The sequence below is a fragment of the Hipposideros armiger genome, unplaced genomic scaffold (genome assembly GCF_001890085.2).
Source record: "Hipposideros armiger isolate ML-2016 unplaced genomic scaffold, ASM189008v1 scaffold_0, whole genome shotgun sequence".
Classification (NCBI taxonomy): Eukaryota; Metazoa; Chordata; class Mammalia; order Chiroptera; family Hipposideridae; genus Hipposideros; species Hipposideros armiger.
Window position 1 is genome coordinate 2,882,313 of NW_017731350.1, and position 24,321 is coordinate 2,906,633.

The 24,321-nt window shown below is 36.6% G+C and overlaps 1 protein-coding gene across 1 annotated transcript in view; it reads right to left on the minus strand.

The window, feature by feature from the left end:
- Window positions 1-1,995: 1,995 nt before the first annotated feature.
- Window positions 1,996-24,321, minus strand: part of SELENOI (selenoprotein I) — a 41,193-nt gene continuing 18,867 nt past the window's right edge. The window contains exons 5-10 of the mRNA XM_019642807.1: window positions 20,801-21,063; window positions 19,748-19,856; window positions 13,911-13,959; window positions 12,165-12,345; window positions 10,833-11,015; window positions 1,996-8,649 (exon numbers count right to left, since the gene is read on the minus strand). Coding sequence (XP_019498352.1) covers window positions 8,551-8,649; window positions 10,833-11,015; window positions 12,165-12,345; window positions 13,911-13,959; window positions 19,748-19,856; window positions 20,801-21,063 — 884 coding nt within the window. The 3' untranslated portion in view covers window positions 1,996-8,550. The remainder of the gene's footprint in view (window positions 8,650-10,832; window positions 11,016-12,164; window positions 12,346-13,910; window positions 13,960-19,747; window positions 19,857-20,800; window positions 21,064-24,321) is intronic.

The window sequence follows — 24,321 nt, forward strand, 5'->3', positions numbered from 1 at the left end:
AAGAGTGGTAACAAGAGGTCCTGAAGAGACTGCAGCAGGCAACAGTAGGGCTCACAGATGAGAGATTTCTGGGGGAGGGACGTAGGAGAATTCACTAGCCCCTGGAGTCTGGTCCTCAACTGGTAGCCCATACCCCAAAAGCAGACTGGCTTTTGAGAAGTGACTTACACTAATAAGCTCAAAAAAGAAAACCCTTCACTAATTTGAGCAAGAAACTATAACTGGCACACAGGGCATGTGTGTGTTTTATGACTTGTGACCAGCACATCTATGTGACTGACCTATAAAGGGAATCAAACTCTAACTGGAAGTTTCTTGATGATGTACAATGGACTCAGGGGCCCACAATGGGTACGACTTGCCACAAAGACTAAATAGGTCAAGTCCTTGGGGTATGGCACCCTCATCCCTGGGTGTGTGTTGGGGGGCAAAGGCAAAACCTGGATATACGGGCTTCCTTTGCTATGCTACAGGCTGGTCATTCACTTCAGCTTAGTCTTTTTCCCGAAAAAGAACATGCTAGTTAGATTTTAACATACTAAGTCACATACTTAATTCTACATCCATAAGTTTACACCAAAACACCTTAATTAAGATTTGGGGATTCATCAAACATTCACATAATTTCTTGGTTTATCCCTATCTCCCAACTGGTATGAATTATACTAATAGAGTCTCAGAAGGCAACCTTATTTTATTCATTTCTAGTTATTTTTAGAACTTCTTCACCATCATCTTTATGTAATGCCTACAAAGGTCTGAAGGGAGGAGAAAGGGAAGTCATGAGTAGGTTTTAAGGCTTAGGGAAAAGTCTAAAGGTAAAGAAATTGGTAACTAGGTATTAGTAGAAACCAAGGACCTTCCTTGGACCACTCACTGTGCTCTAAACACATGACACACATTATTCATAACGCATAACTGTGGTAATACTACTAATCCCATTTTACAGATGAGGAAACTGAGGCTTAGGAAAATAAATAACTTGCCCCGGGGCAAAGTTTGCAAAGTTGAACATGAATAAGAAAACAGTTGTAGTATTAAAAGTCTGGGCGGCCTTGAGAAACTTTCAGAATGAAAACAAGAACAATGGAAGCAGGAAGTTTTCTTTGGGAAATTTGTGATCAGAGGGAAAAGGATGAGAGCAGGAAGAGGAGCAAGACACTGTGGTGGCATTGGGTCTTTTTAAATTTAGATTTAAACCCAAGTGTGGTAACCTAGTACATACCTGCAGTATGTCAGGTACTTGCTAGGTGCTGGAAATTTGCAAATAGAAAGAATGGGTAACTTCGAGGGCAACAAAGAACTTGGGAGGGCAGGGGGTTAAAGAGCACACAGCTGGACAATTAGCATGGGTTAAAATTGGGACATTTCTTCCTTCACCTTCTTCAAATTCGTTATGATATTTTCAAATGCCCACTGCCAGAACTGAGAGATCAATTCTGATGTAAAGAACAGGAAACATTCTCCTCAAAAGCAATGTTAGAAAATCAGAGTTTTTATAAGAGCTTATGATTTATATACTATAATTTTGTGGTACTAAGTGTGGGTTATTAAGTTTTTGTGGAATTAGCCTAGAAAATTGACATCATACATTAACACTCTACGGGAAAATATTTTTGAGTATGAAACAACCGCCTTACAAACTAATTTCAGTGTGACCCAGTTATATTATTATATATTGTCCAGTACCCAGTTCTGGGGGCGGGAGGGTGGGTCAAGAACAGTACATTATGAATAGTCGTTACTGCCAACTGCTTAGTAACTATGTTTTCTGAAACTAGTCACAGCATTATAGGGCACCCAGGAGCCAACAAGGCTGATGTTTCTTTAAAAAACAACACAAAAAAATCCTTTTTAATGGTTTGCTCTAAAGAAATCAACGATTCTTTGACACAAGTGGCTGGACATTAATTTCCTCCCCATAGCTCCCTCCCCTTTTGTACCTACCAAGGAAAAACAAAGAAGACAACCTGAAAACAAATGAAAGGATTTAAAAATTATTTACTCTTTACTTTTATTACAATAAATATTTATCAATAATAGAATTAAACAATTTTAAATTAAAACCTACTGCATTCCTTTTGGGTTTCACAGCAGCAGAAATAAACATACATCCAGTTGAAAGAGCAAGGCTTCCAGAATCCAGTGGCAAGAAACAGTCAGGTCTTGATTATCGGGGCCAGCAATGGGGACCAGTACTGCCGATGATGCAAAAACAATGGTGAAAGGCATGGGTGTACTCTACTTGTACATCAAAGACTTATCTAAGATATCACAACATTCCAGCTAAGGAATTGAAGCAAGTTGTGAAGCCCCACTTCTACAAGAGCTAGATTTCTCCCCCATCAAGCCCAGGAGCACAAGCGCTCCCAGAGCTGCCTTCTGGCCAGGAGTGGGTCCCATCATCATCCAGACCCAGGAGCCTCAACCCTGGTGGAAGCAGCCATCTTTCTCAAAAGTGGTCTTCCTGGCTCCCATAATCCCTGGTGAAAGGGAAATGGAAAGTGACATACCTCAAGGGCCTTTCTTGAGGGCTGAGGTGAACTGGAAGTAGGAGATTGTGGCCCCAGGCAAGGAAGAGGCTTCACCGTAATGGGCTACATGCAGATTAGGTCGACATGAGTCAAGTGTAACGGAGGCTCACCACTTCACCGATAATCAAGAGCAGACCGCATGTATATACGAATATATCATACAGATATATGCACAGGGAATACATGTGTACATATTAAATATGTATATACACACACCACACATAACCAGGTAAAATAAGGCTACATTATTTACTCTGAACACAACAAGCTCTAGGCAGACCAATTACTAACATGTTCAATTAAACTACTTGAAAGGGAAAAGAAGATTTTGTGCTCCTCTTCATCTACTTCCCTAATATAGTCTACTTATAGCAAACATACTCCAGTTGCTCAAGTAGTATTGTTCCTAGGTACCTGAGAAGGGATGGAACCATCCTTTTGGTTCAGAATACTACAGAAAGCAAACTGCAACAGGACCAAGCGAAACAACTCAATAATTGATTCGGCCATGATTCCTGCCACCTATTCTTAGTTACAGGGGATGAAACCTTACTCAGAAAAGTATCCGATTCTTTCTCTACAACTGGGTACAAATTTAATCTATTATATGAGACGAGAGGGAAACGGGAGAAGGCTGCAGCAGGCAGTTTACACCTCAGCATTATTCCCCTTTACCTAGAAGAAATGCTACTCTTTAAAAAAAAATGAAAGTTGGAGTTTAATACTAAATTCTGCTTTCTTGGCACATTTGAGAATGAATAAATCAATACATGTAGCTGGGTGTTTGTCTCCTGAATGGCTGCTCTAATGGGGTAAGTTATCTAAACAAAATAACTTACAAAAAATGCTAATATTATGGGCAGTCATAATTAGTAGTTATTAAACTCAAAGCCTGATACTGAATGATACCAGTTATTCAGATTTATAATGCAGTATTCACAGATCTTGTAAAATTAAAACAGGTCCCTCCTATAACCTGGGTAGTCACATCAAATGCTAACTAAATATGTTCCTTGGTCAAGAACTTACTTTTTAGATATTAAAAAGTGCTTGTCAAGCATATCAGAATCTAGAATTTATGGCGAATTGTATTTGTTGTAATAAAAAATCAATTCTGATTTTAATTGTTACCCATAGAAACTGCTCAAGAGAAGACTTTAGCCAAAGAGCCATAAGGCACTCGTGGCAGCCACTCCTGTGTCTTCAATCCTATCTCCAATTTCAATGTAGCATTGGATATTATATGGCCGTGATCTAATTCAACTGCTTTAAAAACAGCACCACTCTGAGTTAGCCTGGCTTTCTGAATGATTCTGTGAGAAGTAAGACAAATGGTCTGTGGCACACCAGGCACTCCTTCTGTTGTATCCAAATGGTCTTTCCTAGAGAGACAAGCCCTTGTTAAAATACTCTAAAATCAGTTCACATGCCACTTTCCAATTCTGGGAGCCTGGCCCTTCTGACCAAATGCAACACGACCCCCTTGCTCAGACCACCTGTGACAAGGCCACAAATGGCAACACTTCTTTTGCTACCCTAAATTTTAGCTCATTTAAGATCTGTCTGTATAAAGAGCAGGTTCCTGCCTTAAAAAAATAAAAAAAAAATCAGCCAGATTACTATCTCTTGCATATTTGTTTACTAAAGAGCAAAGCATATTACCAGCATGCAGGTTAAAAAGGTTACATTTATTTTGCACTGTAGAAACACTGGAAGTGAATTAGCCAATAAATCCAGTTCCCATGGCGCCACACAAGGAAGAAGTAAACGTATCACCACTTTTTCTGAAAACATTAGACAACCATAATTTACTATATACCCTGAAGTAGCTGCCCGCCAATATGTCAGTCATTTGTACCACTGTCAAAGATAGAGAGTAAAACATACAAATCACATGGATTTCATAATTAATAAAAGAAAATCAGAATTTACTCACGCTTCCTAAGATGTACAGAGCATCACACTTTCAAGTTTCACAGTGATTAATTTAACACCATTTTACTGTTAAAACTGTCACTTTAAACGTACCTGTCAAAGTGCTTCAAATGCAGCATACTAGTTAAAATTCTTCCTGGAAGGTTCTAGCACTGGCAGCTAACTTAACGTTATTCACCCACAGGGTGTTCAAGAAAGGGCATGCTGCCTCACAAAGACCCCTCATAGGATAAAGAAAATTCTAGTCTGACTTCACAAATTTCTTACAGAGTGCACAATCAAGTCTAGAGCTGAGGTCAAAATAAAGGCCACTCTGAACACAAGAATCAACACAACCCAAAATTTCTCTGTTTTTGGCCAAAGTCAAAAGCTCTGTCTAGCCCATCAGATTGACTTTGTTCCCTCTGGCACGTTTCTTGACTAGACATCTGAGGCAATCAAGGAGATCTGAATGTGGCAAGATCTAGAAGCAACAAAGCAGGTGGGCATCTCTGTCCCAGGCGGTGGCGAGTTAAAAGGAAACCCAGATGAAGACTGAAGAGGAAGAGATACAAACAGACTTGTAGTTAAAAAACAAGGCAGAAAGTGGACTTTGATTCTAACACCTTCAGAGAATCTTTTTATTCTCCATAGACTACAGAATCAAAGTCTCCCTTGGAAAGCAAGGTGCATTCCAAATGCTTTATGACTGACTACAAAATAAACTAATTCTTTGAAAACTAAACACTTAGGAAACTTTCAAATTCACACTTGAATATGAAATGAATGGAGGAATGATGATTTAAATTGTGACAGTTTTAAACTGTGTGTTACACTGAGGTGATTGGGCCCTAAGGGCATTAGGCATTAAAGTGACCCCTTCTTCCCTTAAAGTAGATATTACATCTGCTCTTTCCTTTGCATATTCCCCCAATGCCCAGGCTCCAGCTCATGATCAATACTCTTGTGGTATCCATTTAGAATTTGGACAACTCTAGACATGCACTCCTCTTCCCAATAGATCTATATTAAAATAAATGACATGTTGGTAGCAGTCCTGTGACTTTCTAGACCACAGTCGGCATTTAACTTTCTTTTAAAATTAGAATTAAAAGTATTTTAAACATGATATTATTAAAATGTCAAGGAAGACTATTGAGTTTTTTATTTGGAAGTTATTCACTCTATTACCCTAAGACTAAAACCCATAAAGTATATTTATTACGTATTGGTAGAGGAATAAGATTTAAATTGTGACAATTTTAAACTGTGCATTGCACTAAGATCATGAATGTTAAAAGGATCACAAAAGGCGGCATTAACATACTCCATCCAGGCAGTTTTAGATTTTTCTATCCCATGCCCCGCTCAATTACTGGGGAATTATTTTCTGACAAGAAAGGACATTTTTCATACCATAACCTGGAAAGAAACTTCTTACAGGTCTAGGTAACTTTGGTCAGCAGAAACACAAAGCAAACCTCTGGCCTGGCTAAGGCACTCTATTCTGAAATGTACAGAAAACATGCATGGATGACCAACCATGCCACTGCTCCCCAAAAGGCAGCTCAGTGTATGCTGGGAGAAAGGCTAGGGTGTGAACTCACCCCAAAATATCATGCATACACCTGAAATCTCTTTTACACTTTGGAAATGTTATAATTGGCATGACATAAATCCACAGAGCTATTTGTAATTAATCTTGCTTCAGGCGTCCTATCACTACATGACAAATGGGGGCTTTCAAGATGCACTTCAAGATGGCGGATGAAACCAAGAAAAAGAGTCAGCAGTACACTAAAGAAGCACAAGTTCACAGTATTCTGCAACAGTTAATTACTCAGTTTCACTTTTACCTTATTGACAGCCACCTTTCTTTCATCATCTATGTCAATAAAACTGAGTAGGCATAATTCTTTACCACCATAGGGAAATAAGTAATAAAGCATAGGCACAAAAGAATTTTCAAACAAACCAGAAAGAGAGCAGAAACACTTTGAGGTAAAATGGCCCCAAATTACAGGACATGACCCTATGCCAGAAGTAACGGGTATTTTTTTTTTTTTACTATGCTGTACAAGGTGAAGAAAGCCTGTGGTCCAAATTTGTAATTTTATAAATATTTATCAGTTCCTTTTTTATGTAATACAGATTAATCTCATTCTTGTGTACAAGGTCAAGAAAACAGTAAAATGATTAGCTTAGAAATCTTAAAACAAAGCTTTGTTCCCAGCCCAAATTCACACTTTATCCAGTTCAAGTCTACAGATGACACAGAACAAGGTATACAAAAAATAGTGTTACCTTCACTTAATTGGTTCAGTCTCTGACCTCCATGATGACAACTTATTAACATACATGGAATCACTACCCACATTTTCCTGAATCAATTTCCCACCTATTTTCAGTGTTCATTTTTGTCTCAGAGAAGGTCACCAAATGTACCTCAAGCTTTACATTTTTAAAATTGAGTACAGAATCATGAGTTAGCTCCTTGACTCCTCATTTCTAACAACCTAGATGACAATGATTAGAATTTACAAATTTAAAAATTGAAATATCAATTACATAGTTATTTTTACAAAGCAGCAGACAGAAATTTAACAAAGGGATACATTATAATTAAGTTGAAAGATGGCCACATTCATAGATAAATAATGGTTATGAAGGTAATTACATATCAACACAGTGGTGCCTATTTTATCCAAGTGCAATCCATCCAAAAAAAAAGGGTTTAAGATACACTCTTCATTCAAGCACAAACTTCATTCCGTGGAAAATAAAAGAAAATCAGGAAGTAAATTTCACCACCACCAAAGTAAATGGAGAAAGTCAAAAAGAAATAGAGGAAAATATCCACATTCATGAAAAGGTGTGTTCTATAAAACCATATTAAAGTCAAAGAGATTTTTATGTTTGTCAGTAAACCTCAAAAATTACTCCAGGTCATATTAAAGGGAGTACATACTCAGTAAGGCATATATATCAAAAGTTTTCTTCAAGAGGGGAGATGAGCAATTTGGGGAAGAGAGAATTTCTCTACACCTTTGTCCTGAATGAAATAAAAAACCCCAGCACTCTCCCCTCCACACAAAGAGGTAGAGGGAGAGAGAAGAAGGAAAAAAGGACAAATTGAATCAGAAAACTAATTTTGTAGTGAGGTTCACAGTAGGAATTTCATAGCGAGGTTCATGAGATTCCTAATCCCAAAGTAAATTTCTCTTATAAGGAAATTTATCTATGTTCCTCACAAGTAATTATCATAAAACTGACACTGTCATGTGCATTCATTTAATCATTGTTCACAGGCACCAAATCTCAGCAACTTGCAGCTGAGGAGGGAAAATGCCACATTTAAACAATGAACCACGCCAATGGGTGAGCTACAATTACAATCCATTCTCTACTAATTTTCAATAGAATCTTTTTCTTTAAAAGAAAATTAAACCATTTACCTTACCAAGATCTGTTTCACAACAAAGAGAGCCCAAATACTAGAGTACTAGAGAATCCATATATATATATATACATACATACATATATATGTATGTATATATATATATGTATATTAATATATATATGTATATTATATATATATTTAGCTCTCTTAGCACATGAGGACAAAGGTATTTCCATGGGAAAGAGAAACCAGTATTTGGCAAACCTGTATAGTGTTCTGCAATCATTTGGCATCTCTTGCTGAAGGTGACTTGCTCTTACCTTTTCCTTATATTAGATGTGGACTACTGATAGCTTCCACAGCTAAAGACTCAGTACTAAGTACCAAATATGAAAACATATTGTGGTTTTCTGAATGTCTGAACCAAAACTTCATAGACTCATGAACCTAAAATCACTAGGAACATTTTGCTGGTCTAATATACATTATGCTTAACCAAAACGTCACATGGTTTTATAAAAAATAAAATAAGCTGGGCGTTAGTAGATTCCAAATTCCCCAAGTTCAGATTATATGTATCGTTCCTGCTGTACAAGTACCACACACACAGAGTTCCCAAGTCTGTTAAGCAGATCAGTTTAGTTCAATGGTGATGGATGAAATATTTACAAGCATCTTATTTACAGTACTTCTTTCTGTAGATTACAGACCAATATTCTTTTCTTCCATTCCTAGTCAATCCGAGTTTGGTTTCCTCAATGAGAAGGGGTAAATCTGAAAGTGGTTGCTCAGTTGCTTTACCTACAGAAAACCAGAACATGAGGCAGTGACAAATACGACCTAATTATTTTTTAAAAACACAAAGAATTCACCCTCTGGAGTCATCAATTTACTGACACAGCAAAAATCACCAGAAATAATGAAGAGGTTTTTCTAGGTGAGGCTAGTTATAGAGCTAGATGGCTAAGTGAGAGCCTGGGACAGTTAGGACTTAAACCTGGGTCTGCCTAACTCTGCTGTTCTAGTCTTTCCAGAGCCCTTCAGACCACACAGATTCACATCCAAATCTACTGAAGAATTATAGGATTAGTTAACTTGGACTACCTAATAGATAAAATATTTACATATCTTCAGCTTTTCAAAACATTTCTAGGTAATCATTCCTAATCCTGATGAAACACTGTAAAGCTAGATTTGTGAATTTTGGGAGGTTGAGACCATATTACTTAGGATATCCCTAGTGGGTAGGCAAGGGCTTGGTTATGTGCCAGTTAGTAAATATCACTTGTTTGATACTTCTTATTTCTATTCTTGTTTGTATTATTTATATTTCAATAGTTCAAGGGAATGTTTTGTGCAGCTTAGCAAGTTTTACCTCCTGGTCAGAAGCTGTAGAAGTGGTAAGAGAGCACAAAGACATACAAAAGATGCTCCTGGAATTTCTTTCAGTCAGCCTGTATTTATTTTCTAGATTTTTAACAAAAATGTAGTGCTTTTGTAATTTAAAGAAACTGTGTTTTGGTTTGGTTTAGTGTATGTATGATTTTCTGAAGATAGGCTTCTAAAGGGTTGTAAGTTAAAACAATGACAAAAGACATGGCAATTGTGTTCTATTTCATGTACATGGCTGATGAAACATCAAGATAAAGGCCTATGAGTACAGATATAAAGTATAATGTCAAATTTGCACAAATAAAAACAAACAATTATGTCTTCATATCATAATTCATAAACTTATCATATTTTTTTCCCATAATAATTTCATCTATTTTGTTCCAACAAATGTGGGCTACTTTGGAGAGAAACACTAAAGGGAGAAAGCCCAGGTTTAGCAACATATGCAAAGCTGTTATCAAGCATGACAGGTGCCCCCATTTAAAAAATATGTACGACAATATATAAGACATTTTGTTTTTCAAACTGATTCACAGCAGGGTTCCTTTCAAAACAAGCATAACAAATACAAGTATTTTAAGAAACATAAAAATGTGAATACCCTTTTACATAACCCCATTGCTATGAAATTATCCTCAGAAAATAAAGTAAAAGAAAGAAAAAATACTATTCCAGGTCATTCACTCCAACATTCTAATAGTGAAAATTTGGAAACAACCTCAATGATTAAAATAACTGGGTCACAATTAAATTGGGTAATTATTAAGCCATCTCTTTGATGGAATATACTATAGCATATACTATACCATTTAAAAATCATAATTATGAGACCATGCTAGAATATGTAAAACGATTAGAAAAAAAATATTAAAGTGTGATGAAAAAGAAAATAAACTGCATGATTCTGATGTTCATTTTATTAAACCAATCTTAGTTCATTTGTCCTGAAACTAGTCTCTTATTTTAGAAGAGAATATTAAGGTTTGCAAAATACTTCTTAAATCCTCTCTTCTATATTTCCCTTTATTTATTATTTCTCCTGATGAGAGCTCAGGAATAGCACAGATGAAGTAAAACCTCGAATAATGCAAAAGCCTTCCTTTAGTCTGAATTCTAACCTCCCTTACCACATTGCTTATAGAATTGGGAAGAGCCAGGAAGGGAGGCAATGCTATAAAACCAATTTCAGTTTCTTTACAAATTATGTTAACGAGCAACAAAAATGCCCCTAAAGATAAAGAAGCATACATAGAAATAATCCACAAATGGGATTATCTGGTCCTATATAATTAAAAACACAAATGAGTTTACAATTCTATTCACCAAGAAAATGGTTTATATTTTTACCCACTTAAAAACAAGAATTCCTTATAATAATTATCCAGTTTTTTAATTAGTTGTAGTTATTATAACATATTCATTAAATAATATCTAAAATTACACACCTGGATATTATCCAAAATTTAGAGAATGTACCAAAATTCTTCTTCAGATACTATAATAAGCAAACTTTCTTTTGAAATTTTCCCTTACCCTCTTTCCACTATTTATAAGAACCAAATGGAATCAATTTGTTCTAGATTACTTACCACTCGTACTCCATAATGGATGTGGGCCAGAGTGAAAGCAGTTGTTAACGTATACAGAAGAATGCTCTCAATATAAGAGGCAACTCCGAAGTTGACCACCATGACAACCAAGAAGAGAGGAACCAGCAACCAATTCAGAGTTGGACACCTGGTACTGCTCATTTGACAAACAATCAGCTGACACTTGTAGTTAAAAAAAAGTAATAATAATAAAAATAAAAATTTAATTAGCAAATCACTTCCAAAACTGTCACTCCAACATTTAAAAAGCATTCAAGTACATGAGCCAATACATTTACATTACGTTACTAAGTTCAGTGGTCTCAACTGTTCAGAGGCCAGCTGGACCTCTGCCCCATGGCCAAACCTATTGACCCTCAGACCACGTATGTGTCAGAAGAGTCTGGAAGGTCATTTAGTAAGGATGCTATAGAAGGCATTCTTCCACAGGGTAACAGTTTGGGTAGGGAAAATTTCTCTCGATTTTAAGATTCTGTGTTATCTGAAAAATTTCAACACAGCCACCCATATACCTACACACTAAATTTCTTCATGGAGATGAGATGCCACCTCCAGTTCAGTCATATTACATATTAACACCTCAAAACCTCTTTGGCTCCTTTGGCTTTACTCAAATACAGTTTTATTATTTCATAGATACTTTTTATACATGAAAGCATAAGCTCAGTGGCTAAGTAACAAAATATAAACTTATGAAGGACCCGGCCTGAGCTCTTAGAGACTAGGCTTCCTGGCTGTCCAGACTGGCAGGCTCTTTGCTCAACTCCCACTGATCTCTCCTTCCTGTCTGCTCTCTTGCTACACCATAGCAGAGAAAGGGATTTTTAAAAATATGTTGTATTTATTACATAGTTTTGAATTCCATGCTGCTGATTTAAAAAGTGAGTGGAAGGTATGCGTGTGTGCAATGTGTTTTCTCTCTCTCTCTCTCTCAAAAAGCCCTTTCAGGCTCCCTAAACTAATCATTAGATCTGCAGCCATTTAAACCACACTGATGATAATATTTACAGTCTGAAGGGAATATATAAATTATTCCATGAATTCTTCAGCAGGCAACCAAAACAAAAAATTTAAATATGCCAGGGTTCCAAAATACTACTGCAGTCTCTAAATCCTATTGTTTTTAAAGGGAAAAATAAAATAATTTTCAGCATGTGCTGTCTTTGAGGTTATTGTTTTTCAAATTATGGATTACAATATCTTTAAATTAAAATCTGCTTATTCTAATACTGTAAATGGTTTCTCAAATTATCAAATTCTGTCATGTATTCTTTATATATACTGTGATTTGTAAAAGAAAAAAAGGCTTACTGTGATATTAGCAAAGGCTGTTCCAACCATAAAGTAGAACACCCTAGGATGTATCTCTAAAATATCTGAAGGTGACTGGAGGATCCACGCTGTAGACAAAATGAATAGCAAACATGGAGAAAAGAAGGGAACCAAAGCTTCATAGACTGAATTGTGTTTCAAGGTGTTACTTTTATAACTTCTGGAAAAAAAAAATCAAGTAATACAAAGAACATTATTACATATAAAACTTATACTGTACTTGTATTTTATCATTTTCAAAGTAGTTTCATACTTATTCTCTTTTTATACTCACCACAATCCTATGGCATAGGTAGCACCAACATTATTAACCCCATTTTAACAGACAGGTTAAGTGAGGATGTGAGATTTTAAATTACACAACTTGCTACCAAGAGGCAGGGCCAGGACTAGAACTGAAGTCCTCTGACCCAGTCCCATTTTCACCTCTGGAATGTAAATATGAATAAAAATTGGTTTTTGTTCTATGGGATTATAATAGGGAAAATAAAATGAACACAAAGCAATACTAGAAGAGGATCTCAGAATGCTACTATGATACAAAGTGATAGAGAACTTAAGAGTGAGAAGAACGAACCCACACGGACAACTCTGAAAGAGTCTGCTGACAGCACACGGGTGTCTCTAGGTGCACAGGCAGTATTCTGACATATGATGGCTCATCTGATCAGAGCCCCAAATTCTAGTCCTGGTTCTGCCACTGATTACATGCCCTTGACCAAGATGTTGCCCTATCAGGACCTCATCTTTGGAAGAGGAGGAAGAAATGACTCCATCTCTAAGGCCTTCAGAGCTCTCAATTTTATGGCTTCTATGAAAGACTGCCAGCTACAATAAACAGGAAAGATTCACAGAGCTTGGCCTGACATGGTTAGGATTCTGCAAGACAGATCTGAGAGCTGAAGGATGAAGTGGGAAGTACAAAAGTAGAGGAAACAGTGGAACCAAAAATACTGAGGAGGGAAAAGAGCAGAATATATTCAGATCACAAAAAGAAATTCAGAGTGGCTGCACAAAAGTGGGGAAATGCACAGATCAGAGAAATGCAACCCTCCACCCGAGCCACTCGCCTCCTCATACCCCACCCTCCTCCCAGGTAGGAATTTCTATACAGTGCTCTGTTGGAGAAGAGTTAGCATAGGCCTAGGGTTTGGTCCTAAACTGTTCACGTTCAGAAGTTTTTCTGTTTTTTGTATTTTATGATCATGCTAAGTAAACGTAGGATAATCAACTTATAAAACAGAATGCAAACATATCAATATTCAACAGGAACATACTCCTTCCTGGTGGATAGTTTCACTCACAAAAAAATGACAAATTAGAAGACCGGTGAGCCCAAAACTGTAACAAGAGAACAAGTAGCTCTGTGCTATGGTTGAAGTGACCACACAAGCCACCACAGATATCCTAAATTATCCTAACCTCATTCTAGATTCAAAATACAGGTTTCATGACTTTTTCAAAACATTCAGATTCCAAAAGGAAAAGAGATCCTAAAAGTCATCTAAATAATTTCTAAAGGTTTTACTTTTTGCCCGATTAAAAAATAAAGTACAAGGGCCGGCTGAGTGGCTCAGTTGGTTAAGAGCTCACTCAAGAGTTTGAGCTCTGAGCAACAGCAGTTCGAGTCAGCCCGAGCTGAGCAGCCGCTGAGCTGCCAACAGGTGGCAGGATGGCTCAGCTAAAAAAAAAAAATAATAATAAAAAAAATAATAAAGTACTTACCTGTAAAAGTTTAATAAACTCATTGGAAGAGTCACACACAATGCACAACCTAAAAGGAAGAAAATTTAAATTATAATTATGATTCAAGAGTGACTTTTACATACAAAATACGTAATATTTTTAGACCCAATAACTTTCAGGTTCCAGTTTAATTCTGTAATAAAATTAAATACTAAACACTTTTCTGAACATTTACAACTGGAAGGGTGGCAGTACAGTTTGCTGGTTCAGAGCACAGGCTTCAAGGAGCCAGACTGGGCTTGAATCTCAGTTGTACCACCAACTGGTTAAGTGACCTCAGTTAAGGTATAACCTTTCAGTGCCTCAGTTTTCTCCTTTATAAAATAGAGATAATAGTAGTATCGACCTCAAATTGTTTTGAGAATTAAATTAATTGTTACATGTAAAGACACCTCAAACAGTACCCGGTATATAATATACTGCTCAATAAGGGTGAGCTATTGGAAGAAGGGATGACTAGTGGATTCTGCTGTTTCCCATTTATACTTATTTTTACCTCTTGAGCCTTCTCAACTTCTTCCCCTGCTCCATACATTAGCTCTTTCCCCTCAAACCTAAAAACAAGGATGGCCTTCCCAAGAAATCCTACCAATGCTTTTGCACTCATTATTGACTATTTCCAATCACTCGCCAAAATTTTCTGTCGCCTTAATTCCTTAGCACTCTTTTATTCATTCTGCCTCCCATTCTGCAGAAGCTATACTCTTAAAATGTACCAAGCTCTCCTGATGATCAAATTCAATGTCCTTTCTTCATTCCTGTCTTCTAAGTAAGATGACTGTTGGCTATCCACTAATTGCAATGCCTTCCTCCCAGTGCCGTTGAGATTCCATTCTCCCAGCATTCCTGCTGAACAGCCAACCATTCTTCTGATGCCCCTTCTTGACAACTCTACCTCCTGCATATTCCTAACTGACGTTCTACTGAGCCTGTACTCTCTCCCAGGGAATCTTCTCTTACAGCTTTGACTGCAGCCTCCTGCAGATGACTTCACATTCTAGTGTGTACTCTTGTGCAAATCAGACCATCTCTCTGAGGTTCAGACTCCTCAGCTGTACAATGTGAATGGGTTCAGTGATTTTCTAGTGTCCCTTGCATCTTTAAAATTCTATGATTCTATGATCTATAAAGATGTGAATTCCTGATCTTTCTTTCTTTCAAACCCCAAATCAATACATGTGGTATTTTCTGGACACGTCATTTGGATATTTCATTGTCACTCAACATATTAGCCCTAGTTTGTGCATTCTGGACCACTGGTGACTATACTTCGCTGGGGGGTGGGAGGGTCAATGCAGCTATGACTGTAAGGCTCAAAGGTCGAAAAACATTCCTTCAGAAAAATTACTAAGACATTTTCCTAAAACAGATAAAAACTATAATCTACCAAACAGAAATCTCATCTCAAAAGATAAATATCTCTGCTATTTCCAAGTCCAATTGGAACAAAGTCCCCCAAGTTAGATCTTAGAAGGAATAGAAGAAGATAAACTGTGTCCTCCATATCCTCAGAAATTTTTTGCAGCTGACTCCATGTCAAGCTGGGAAGTACTGAAAGGGAGCCAGGGCTAAATGAATTAACACAGAATGACCTGTAGCTCTGAGGTGTTGGAAACAGGCTAAGAGAAACTTGCAAAAGATTTGCTACCAAGAGTATTCTGTAGTTTAAAACATCTCGAATGAGCATACAGAAAAGGCTGGGCTCTAACTAGGCTGCCAACAAAAAAGAATGCATCTATTATTTCTTCTCTAACTACCACTTAATGTACATTCTGTAAAGAGTACTTAATTGTTCATTTAATACTTATCTATCAAACGCTATATAATAATAGTGATAGAAACCACACATATGCAGGTCTGCTTTTCATGTTGCCATAGGAAGGCCCAGACTTCATAATATAGGAAACTTAATAGCTACAGAAAAATTAGAGAATTCATAAAAAATGAATTAAATAGAATGAGAATACACTCCAAGAATAACATGGTCACACAAAATATTTTGGTTCCTCACATTTCTAGGCTTATTTATTAAATAGAGCCACCAAGAAAAAAAGTATCCTAAGGAAAGTGAAAAAAACAAACAAGGGGAAAATTATAATTTATATCAAAAGGTCAATATAATTAATATATGAAGTTTCTAAAAATAAAGAAAATGGTTAACAATCCTACAACACAAACTGGCTAGATATATAAAAAGTATAGAAAAAAGAAATACAATGGCTCTTAAACACTAGAAAAGTCCTTTCAGAATAAGAGAAATGCAAATTAAAACTATACAGATATATCATTTCTTACCTATCTGATTGGCAAAAATCCAAAAGTTTAACAATATACTATGTTGGTGAAACCATAAATAAACAAGCATTTTCATACATGGCTGGTGGGAATTTGAAATAAACCCATATGGAAGGGAATATGGGAATATTTCATGAAATTGCATACATTTGTCCTTTACTAGCAATTCTATTTCTAGGGATCTCTCCAAAACACCCTGGCAAAAATATAAAAAGACAGATATATATATACACACACAAGACTATTCACTGCAGCAATTTGTGTAACAGCAAAAAGACTGGAAATAACCCATATGTCCACCAGTAGGAAGCTGACTGAATCAACTATGGCAAATCCACACATGAAGCACCAGGCAGCTATAAGAAGGAAGGAGGAAGCGCCTTCTCTATCACGAGGCAGTTATCTCTAGGATATACTATTAAGTGGAGGAGGAAAAAAACAAGTATAGTAAAATTGTACAGCATGCTGCCATTTATCTATGAAAAGGGGTGATAATCCCCCCCACCACACACACTTATATTAAGAAAAAATGAAAAGATAAACCAATAATTCAAAACTAAGAATGATTAATTATGAAGGAAGAGAGGATCACAGTAGTGAGAGAAGCTAGACTTCTTCGAATATACCTTGTTTTTTACATAGATTTGACTTTGTAATCATGTGACTATTTTACATAATTATAAAGGAAAAATAAATTTTAAAAGAAAAAATAATCTCTAAAAATCAAAAGTAAAATGAAACAAACTTAAATGTACATATCCATAGATGGTGGCTTAGCCACAGAGTGGTAACCTTAAAATATAGTAACCTGGCTGGGCATCTCGAGTAGGATAAACATTAAGAACAAATGGAACCTCAAAAAAATCACAATCTTAAACAATTTCTAGTAACTGTGTTGTTGCTGACTTTGGAACTGTATTCTGAGACTGTTGTGGGTATTTTATAGAATAAAGTAAATAAAAAATTATTTTGTATCATTGAAAACAAAGATTTGTCACAGTTTAAAGGATACAAATATAAGATCAATGAGATTAAGTAAAAAATCTGTATCATCAAATTTGATTTGGAATTATCAGTATGAATTTATGAGATATTTTATTAAAAACAAACTTTATTCCCCTAGTTATCCACTGAATGAATGAATTCCTAAGCAATGATCATCAATATCTGTTAATACAATTAGGTGAAGAGCTAATGCAGAACTTTGTATCAGATGGGAACAGACAATACCTCAACCCTCTGATCATATTCAGATCAAAACAAAAAAGAGACAACTAGATATTGTGTGCTTCCTAATGTGATGAATGAGAAATACCGTTGCCCAAAAAAAAAACAAACTTGTATCTAACCAAGCCTATAGATCTATGTGTTTACAGAAGAAAACGAGAGATAAAGGAACATGTTAAATGACACAATGAAAATGCAATTAGCAAAATACATAATGCAAAGAATTTTTTTTTAAAAGGTAGTCAACAGAAACTTATTCCCAAGATGTTGGATTTGGCAAACAGACCTTAAAGTAGCTATTTTAAATATGTTCAAAGAACTCAAGGAAAATATGGTGATAATGAAAGAACAGATAGGGAATCTCAACAGAGAAATGGGAAGTATAGAAAGAACCAAATGGAAATTTTAGAGCTGAGAAGTATAACTGAAATGATAGGCTCCATGAAAGATTCACAAGATAGCCTTAAGAGAGCCATCAACAACAGTGGATGCCCCCGGACATTAGAATGACATATTCAAAGTGGTAAAAGAAAAAGTAAAGGCGAAATCAATGTTTTTTCACATAAACAAAAACTGAGAGGATACATTGCTACCAGCCCTGCACTTTAAGAAATGCTAAAGGAAGTCCTTCAGACTTTTGAGAAAGAACACTGTATTTTAAGTCAGATGTACAGAAAGGAACGAAGTGCAGCAGAAATGGTAAATATGTGAGCAAATATAAGAGACTATGTGTTAAAAAATTAACGCAGGGTTATAGAGTAGTGGTGCATTTGGAACAAGATGGGCACTAGTATTGAAAACAGTTGAAGGTGGGTAATGGCACATAGGGATTTACTACATAAAAGTAAAAAGAATAGAAAAATTATAGATGTTTACATTTCTTCATAATAAAAGGAGAGAAACAATGAGAGGGGGAATCCTGCTTTCTATCTTGGTGGCCTGTGTGTTGTACCCAAAGAAGGGAACCTTCCATAATGGCAAACGGAAGCCACTCCACTTCCTACCTACCTGTTCTCAGTCCTTGCCTCACTGGAGGCTCTAGTGCACCCCAGGCACCCCAACACTAGCACTACCAATTATCGGCAGCAACTTAGTACCCTTAGGCCCCTTGGCCCTTCTATCTATTTGTTTCTACTCACATCTAGTACTGGAAAAGCTACTTTATTTATTTATAAAGAAACTTGGGCTTTTATTTTATTTCAGAGGGAAGAATTCAGATAAACTTAACAATTTACAAAGAAAATTATGTGCCTATTAAAGTACCCAACTTATCAGAGGATTCCATCTTATCTTTAAATTTAACATTTAAATGTAAAATGCAGCAAACCTGCCATACATAGGACATGTTGCTTAAATCAAAATGGTAGATGAAACATAACTAGCCTTTTCAAGGTGAAGAAATCACAGTTTACATAGGTACTAAAAAGTGAATATTTCGTAGATTACAGCAGGGTTCATAAAATATCTGTGGTCCAGAGCCACAGAAAAAGGCCCAAACCACTCATTTTCTAAAAGCCAATGCCCAATGCGCCATCTTTTCAGCTGTTTCTAAACCTTACCTAATTCCCATTTCATTACCAAGGTTCAACAACAGAAAGAGACGGGGTTATTTTTCAGATAAGGGAACAGCGACAGCCAACAAGTATGCTTTTTTACTTCTGCAAAGGTCCTTAGTGCTACTCCTGATGCCCCAAAATCATCCAGATGCCTCTTCTTTTTTGCCTCTCTCCACACTCTCCCCACTCAATCAATCATCCTGTAGATATCCCTTTAGCTAAAATCAAAAGGGAAACATCACCATGATCAAAAAACTTTACCTGGCATTCAGTGGCATAAGAAGGATACCTGAGAAGAACAGAGACTCAATTTTTGGAGTGGATGTATTATAAAGTAACCTTTATGTTTCATCTCTTCTATTTCCTACAAACTAATACTTTTCAACTTTGAGATAAACAGAAAATCTATACCAAATGTCACCTACATGTGGATCCTCCAGTACAGTCTAGATTAATTTGAATTAGTTTACAAGGTTTGTGTGATCTATTTTGGTACTTTCTTCTGATTAGAAACACCTTAATCTGAACAACAACAACAACAACAAAAAAAACACACACAAAACAATCAAACCTTGTTTTTCCTTAATGATTAGGTTCAAATCCTACAGGGGTGTAGGGTTGTTCTGCTTGATGGAGGGCAATGGGGATGGGGAAGGGTGTGTTGCTGCTTGTTATAATCAAACACTGGCTTTTATAACAAAGTGATGTTAAAACAGGCTTCAACATGGAGCTTCTTACCAATAATCATTGCAGTGAATAGGTCTCTATATAAGAAATTAAACAGGAAAGGTTCATACCAGGCCTCAACTCCCACAATCGCAGTCACTATGTAGACAAAAGAAATAGTCTGGAAGGAAAATGCAGACAAAAGCATACAGAAGCATTAACAGCTGGAAAGGCCAGGGAGTCAATAACGCTTTATGCAGCACAAGTCTAATCAAACAGTTTCAGTAAAAGCAAGAGATATGCTTAAGACTGACATTGTGGCAAGTCTCTTGACTTTAAAAAAATTTTTTCTGCCAACAATGCTATAGAATAACTAAGTTCTAGACAATGCAAGCAACTGGCCATCATTCGGAACACTTTAAGGCACCTCATCAATTGGCTGAGCCATAAGATGATCCCATTTGCCCACCCAATCACTTTCTTAATCAAAAACACTCCAACTTGTGATTCTTTACTGGAGCCTTAAGTGCAAACGGGCAAAACGGCAACAAAACAAGCTGGGATTCAAAGGCAGGGAAAGTTAACAGCAAGCCTACTAAGTAAGACGAAACAAATTTTGATGCTCACCGAAAAGTTGGCAACAAAGACAAAAAGCCAACAATTATATGTGCACATCTTTCTTTATAAAATCAACAGTTCAAATGAAAGAATATTAGCATTAAGAAACTGTTCATTTTTTGGTGTAATAATGGCATTGAGTTTATGTTTTTGAAAAAGAGCTCTTACCATTTAGAGATATACAGTAAAATATTTATCACATAAAGTCAGGAATTTCCTTTAAAATAATTGGGGAGGGATGAAAAAAGGGATACACGAAACAAGACTGGACATGTGTGGATAACCGCTGAAGCTAAGTAAGAGGAACATAAGGGTTCACTATACTATTCTCTCTACTTTTGTATATGCTGGAAATTTTCCATAAATAAGTAAAAATAATACAAAAGAAAAAAGAAAAAAAGCTCACATCAGTTCAAATCAAAAAAGCTTAAGGGCAATAAAAAAAGGATAAAAACTTCCCCCCAAGTTCATGCAACATTGATAATTTAAAGTAAAACATGTACTTACCACCTGGCTAATGTCATATCCCCATGGCAGGAAAAGAATGCCTGTGTTATACTTTTCCCAATGGGACAGGATGAAAGAAAACAAAACAACCCATAGCAGGACATAAAGAACAAAAACACTGACACCAGATGTTCCTCGTCCAAAGATGGAATATACAGTTACAACAAAGTAAACACATGACCAACTATCGAGGCCATGGTCAAAAAGCTCCCCCAAGGGGGTGCTGGAGTTGGTTCTGCGGGCTTGCTTTCCATCCACACCATCTGCAACAAAGCATAGCACCATAGGAAAAGGTCAGCATCTGTACCAGTACAGAGAGTCTTCTTTGATAAACTGGAGAGCAAAACAAATCAGCATTTCACAGAATGTTAATTAACTAGAGCTACCAGCCAATACTATAGAAATCTAAACTTTAATTCCCACAACTCAAAGATTTCAGAAATAAAATCTGGAATTTCTCAAAGTTTAATTAAAACATTAAAACGATGTATTGCATTGAATGGTGTCAATTTCAGATCTGACAAAGAAGCATTCTAGCTGGACTTTGAATTTCTCTAAATCTGTCTAACAACTGAGTTGTTCCACCAGCCACAAATTCTTAAGGTTCCAGGGAATAGTCAATAGTTATTCATTACATTGTATCTAACCACTCCTTGCTCTAGGATCCAGAAACACCCTGTACTTCAGTCATAAGACCTATTTCACCTTGTCTGATATTACAGTCACTTCTCTATAGATATACTGCCTCCATAATTTTAAGTGCTTTCAGAAATGGTTTGCACATAGTGTCAGTAAATGTAAGAATCAAATTTATTGAAAGCGTGTAATGCACTATTCTTGATGTTGTGAAGATTACAAGAATCTTAGAATACACTAAGTTTGTGCCCTTGGGTGTTTACAGTTGAGAAAAGAGAAGAAACATAATTAAAGATATGATGTATCACAAACCATAGAACGGACAGGTACAGAAAAGGGACAGGCTCTCTTCGGATAATCTAGAATGGCTATCCAGACAAGATGACATCTGAGTGGGGACATAAAGAATGAGATGGATTTCAACAGATAAGAGATAAGAGTATGCCATTTCAAGAGGAGGGTGTGCTCTCAGCACAAACACCGAGATGGAAAAGCACATGCGTGTTCAGAGAAAGCCAAGTAGTTTAGTTTGACTAGAAACTAGTATGTGAAGAGAGCAGTATAAAGAGGCTAGAAGGGAAGTGTGAGCCGATTTAAATGCTTTAGGGAGTATGAGGAGTTATTAAAAGTAACTAAGTAGGGGGAGTGACAAGAGTGAAATCAATGAAGTGCTTCAGAATATTCACCTGACATCCGTGTGAACGACAGACCGGAAGAGGAGCACTAATTAGTAAGCCAAAACTGAGATGAATGCATTCTGAACAAGCTGGGCACAGGTGAGATAGTAACTAAAAACGATGAAGGAGCAAAACGATGAAAGGTGAGGCCAAAGAACAAGACCATCTCCAAAGTTTCCCGTCTGGGTATCGAAGAGAGTGGTAGAGTTACTAGAAATAAGGAAGTCAGAAGGAGCAATACAGATAGAAAAGATACTCAGTATAATGTCAGATGCTGAAACTGAAGTGTTAGCAGGATATCCACAAGATAATGTCAAGCAACTCAACCCAAGGGTACTTATTAACAACTCAGAAGACAAGTAAGGGCTAGCTATAAACACGGAAGTTATTGTAAGTGTTAAGGATCAGAATTACGAAGGGAATTAAGAGAAAGAGAAAGCTAAGCATAAAGCATAATGGAACACCTTCATTTAGGGGCAGAAACAGGATCCTGTGGAGAGGAAGAGGGAGGGGGAGAAAGAGAGAGCGAGAGCGAGAGCGAGAGCGAGAGAGCGAGAGAGCGAGAGAGCGAGAGAGAGAGAGAGAGAGAGAGAGAGAGAGAGAGAGAGAGAGCGAGAGAGAGAGAGAATGGTAAAACCTAATTTAAAAGGAAGTCTAAATTATAAAAATTTCTCACCAAAAGAAACAGTTTTGTTAACTAAGTGTATTAGAATTAGGCTAATTGTAAAGATTCAGATTTAAGGAATTAAAAATTCCTTATAATTTCTGTTTCTTGCTCATCATAGTATTATCTTGTTCACCACAGTATTATCCCAGTGCCCAGCTCAGTTTGTGGCAGAGGGCCTTCAAAAATATTGTTAAACAAATATATGAAAGGATGAATCCCAGACTCCTGCCCAAAGACTGCAGATCTCTGTTACGGAAGGCTGGGAACTTTTCTACCCTTAAGTAGCTAAAATATTTCCTAAGTCATTTCTCACTATTCGCTGGCTTAATTTCCTATTTTCAGTGCAACTCCTGTGCAGTTATCACAAATATTAAATTCATGAACTACATATTAATTGGGTTTTGTGCATCTTCTCACTGAACTCATTATAGCTACAAGTCTGGGATCTGGATATATTTCAGAACGTTTAAGAAAGATAATTCATATATTATGAAAAAACACAGTAGGACCCTAACGCAGCAAGCTATGATCAAATACATTAACATTTCTGCAGCAAAGTATAAGAATAGTCACTTTAGAATAAAGATTAGAAATTGCCTGAAGTTAGCTCAAGGCAAGTTTTGCAACAAATAGTTCATGTTAGGTCAGGATTTTTGCAAGAATTGTGGACCTCAAATAGGTAGATGATACAGTATATGAACAGGCTCTTAAGAAATTCTGTTAAAAGTCAGAGCCCACAGGCCACCCTCACCTTTTCCCTATTCCTCCTGCAGTCCTTTGCAACCAAATGGCAGAATTTTAAAACATCTTTTATAACAAATGCACAAAAGCCTCTGCCTAAATATGTAACTAAGCTTTTCCCTAATTCTTCTAGATGTCACTTTCTTCATTCCCCAAACTCTTACAGTTCTGGTCATCCACCCTGTCAGCATTTAATCATGTACCAGATTATACTGGTTTTATGAGTGCAAGTCGTTTCTATCTGAAGAGATCTAAGCAACTTGAAGTCAGGTCACATACATTTAAAAACAATATACTGAGTGCCTACTATGTTCTCAATACTGGGTACACAGCAGTGAAAAAAACAAAGTACCCACCCTCAAGAAACTTACATTTTACAGCAGGCAGACAACAAATAAGTAGGCAAGTAAATAGATAATAGGTCATATGATTTTAAGTGCTAAGAAGAAAAATAAAGCAGGGAAGGATACGAAGAGAATGCAGGACAAGCCATGTAGAATGAAAAGCATTCTTGGCAGAATAGATAGTCTGGCCTAGCACAGGATGCTTCCCTGGCCGTTCCTTCCACCAAATAAAAACTGATCACTTCCTTATTTGTTCTCCCACTGTGCATTATTATCACATCTCTGTCAGCATTCTGCAGAAATCTTATGTCAGTATTGCTTCCCCAACTTAAGACAAAAATGATGTCTTATTCCATGAGCTGGCAAATATTTTTTGTACAGGGCCAGATAATAAATAGTTCAGGCATTCTGGGTCTCTGCTGACAACTACTCCATCTATCTTTGTTGCAGGAAAGC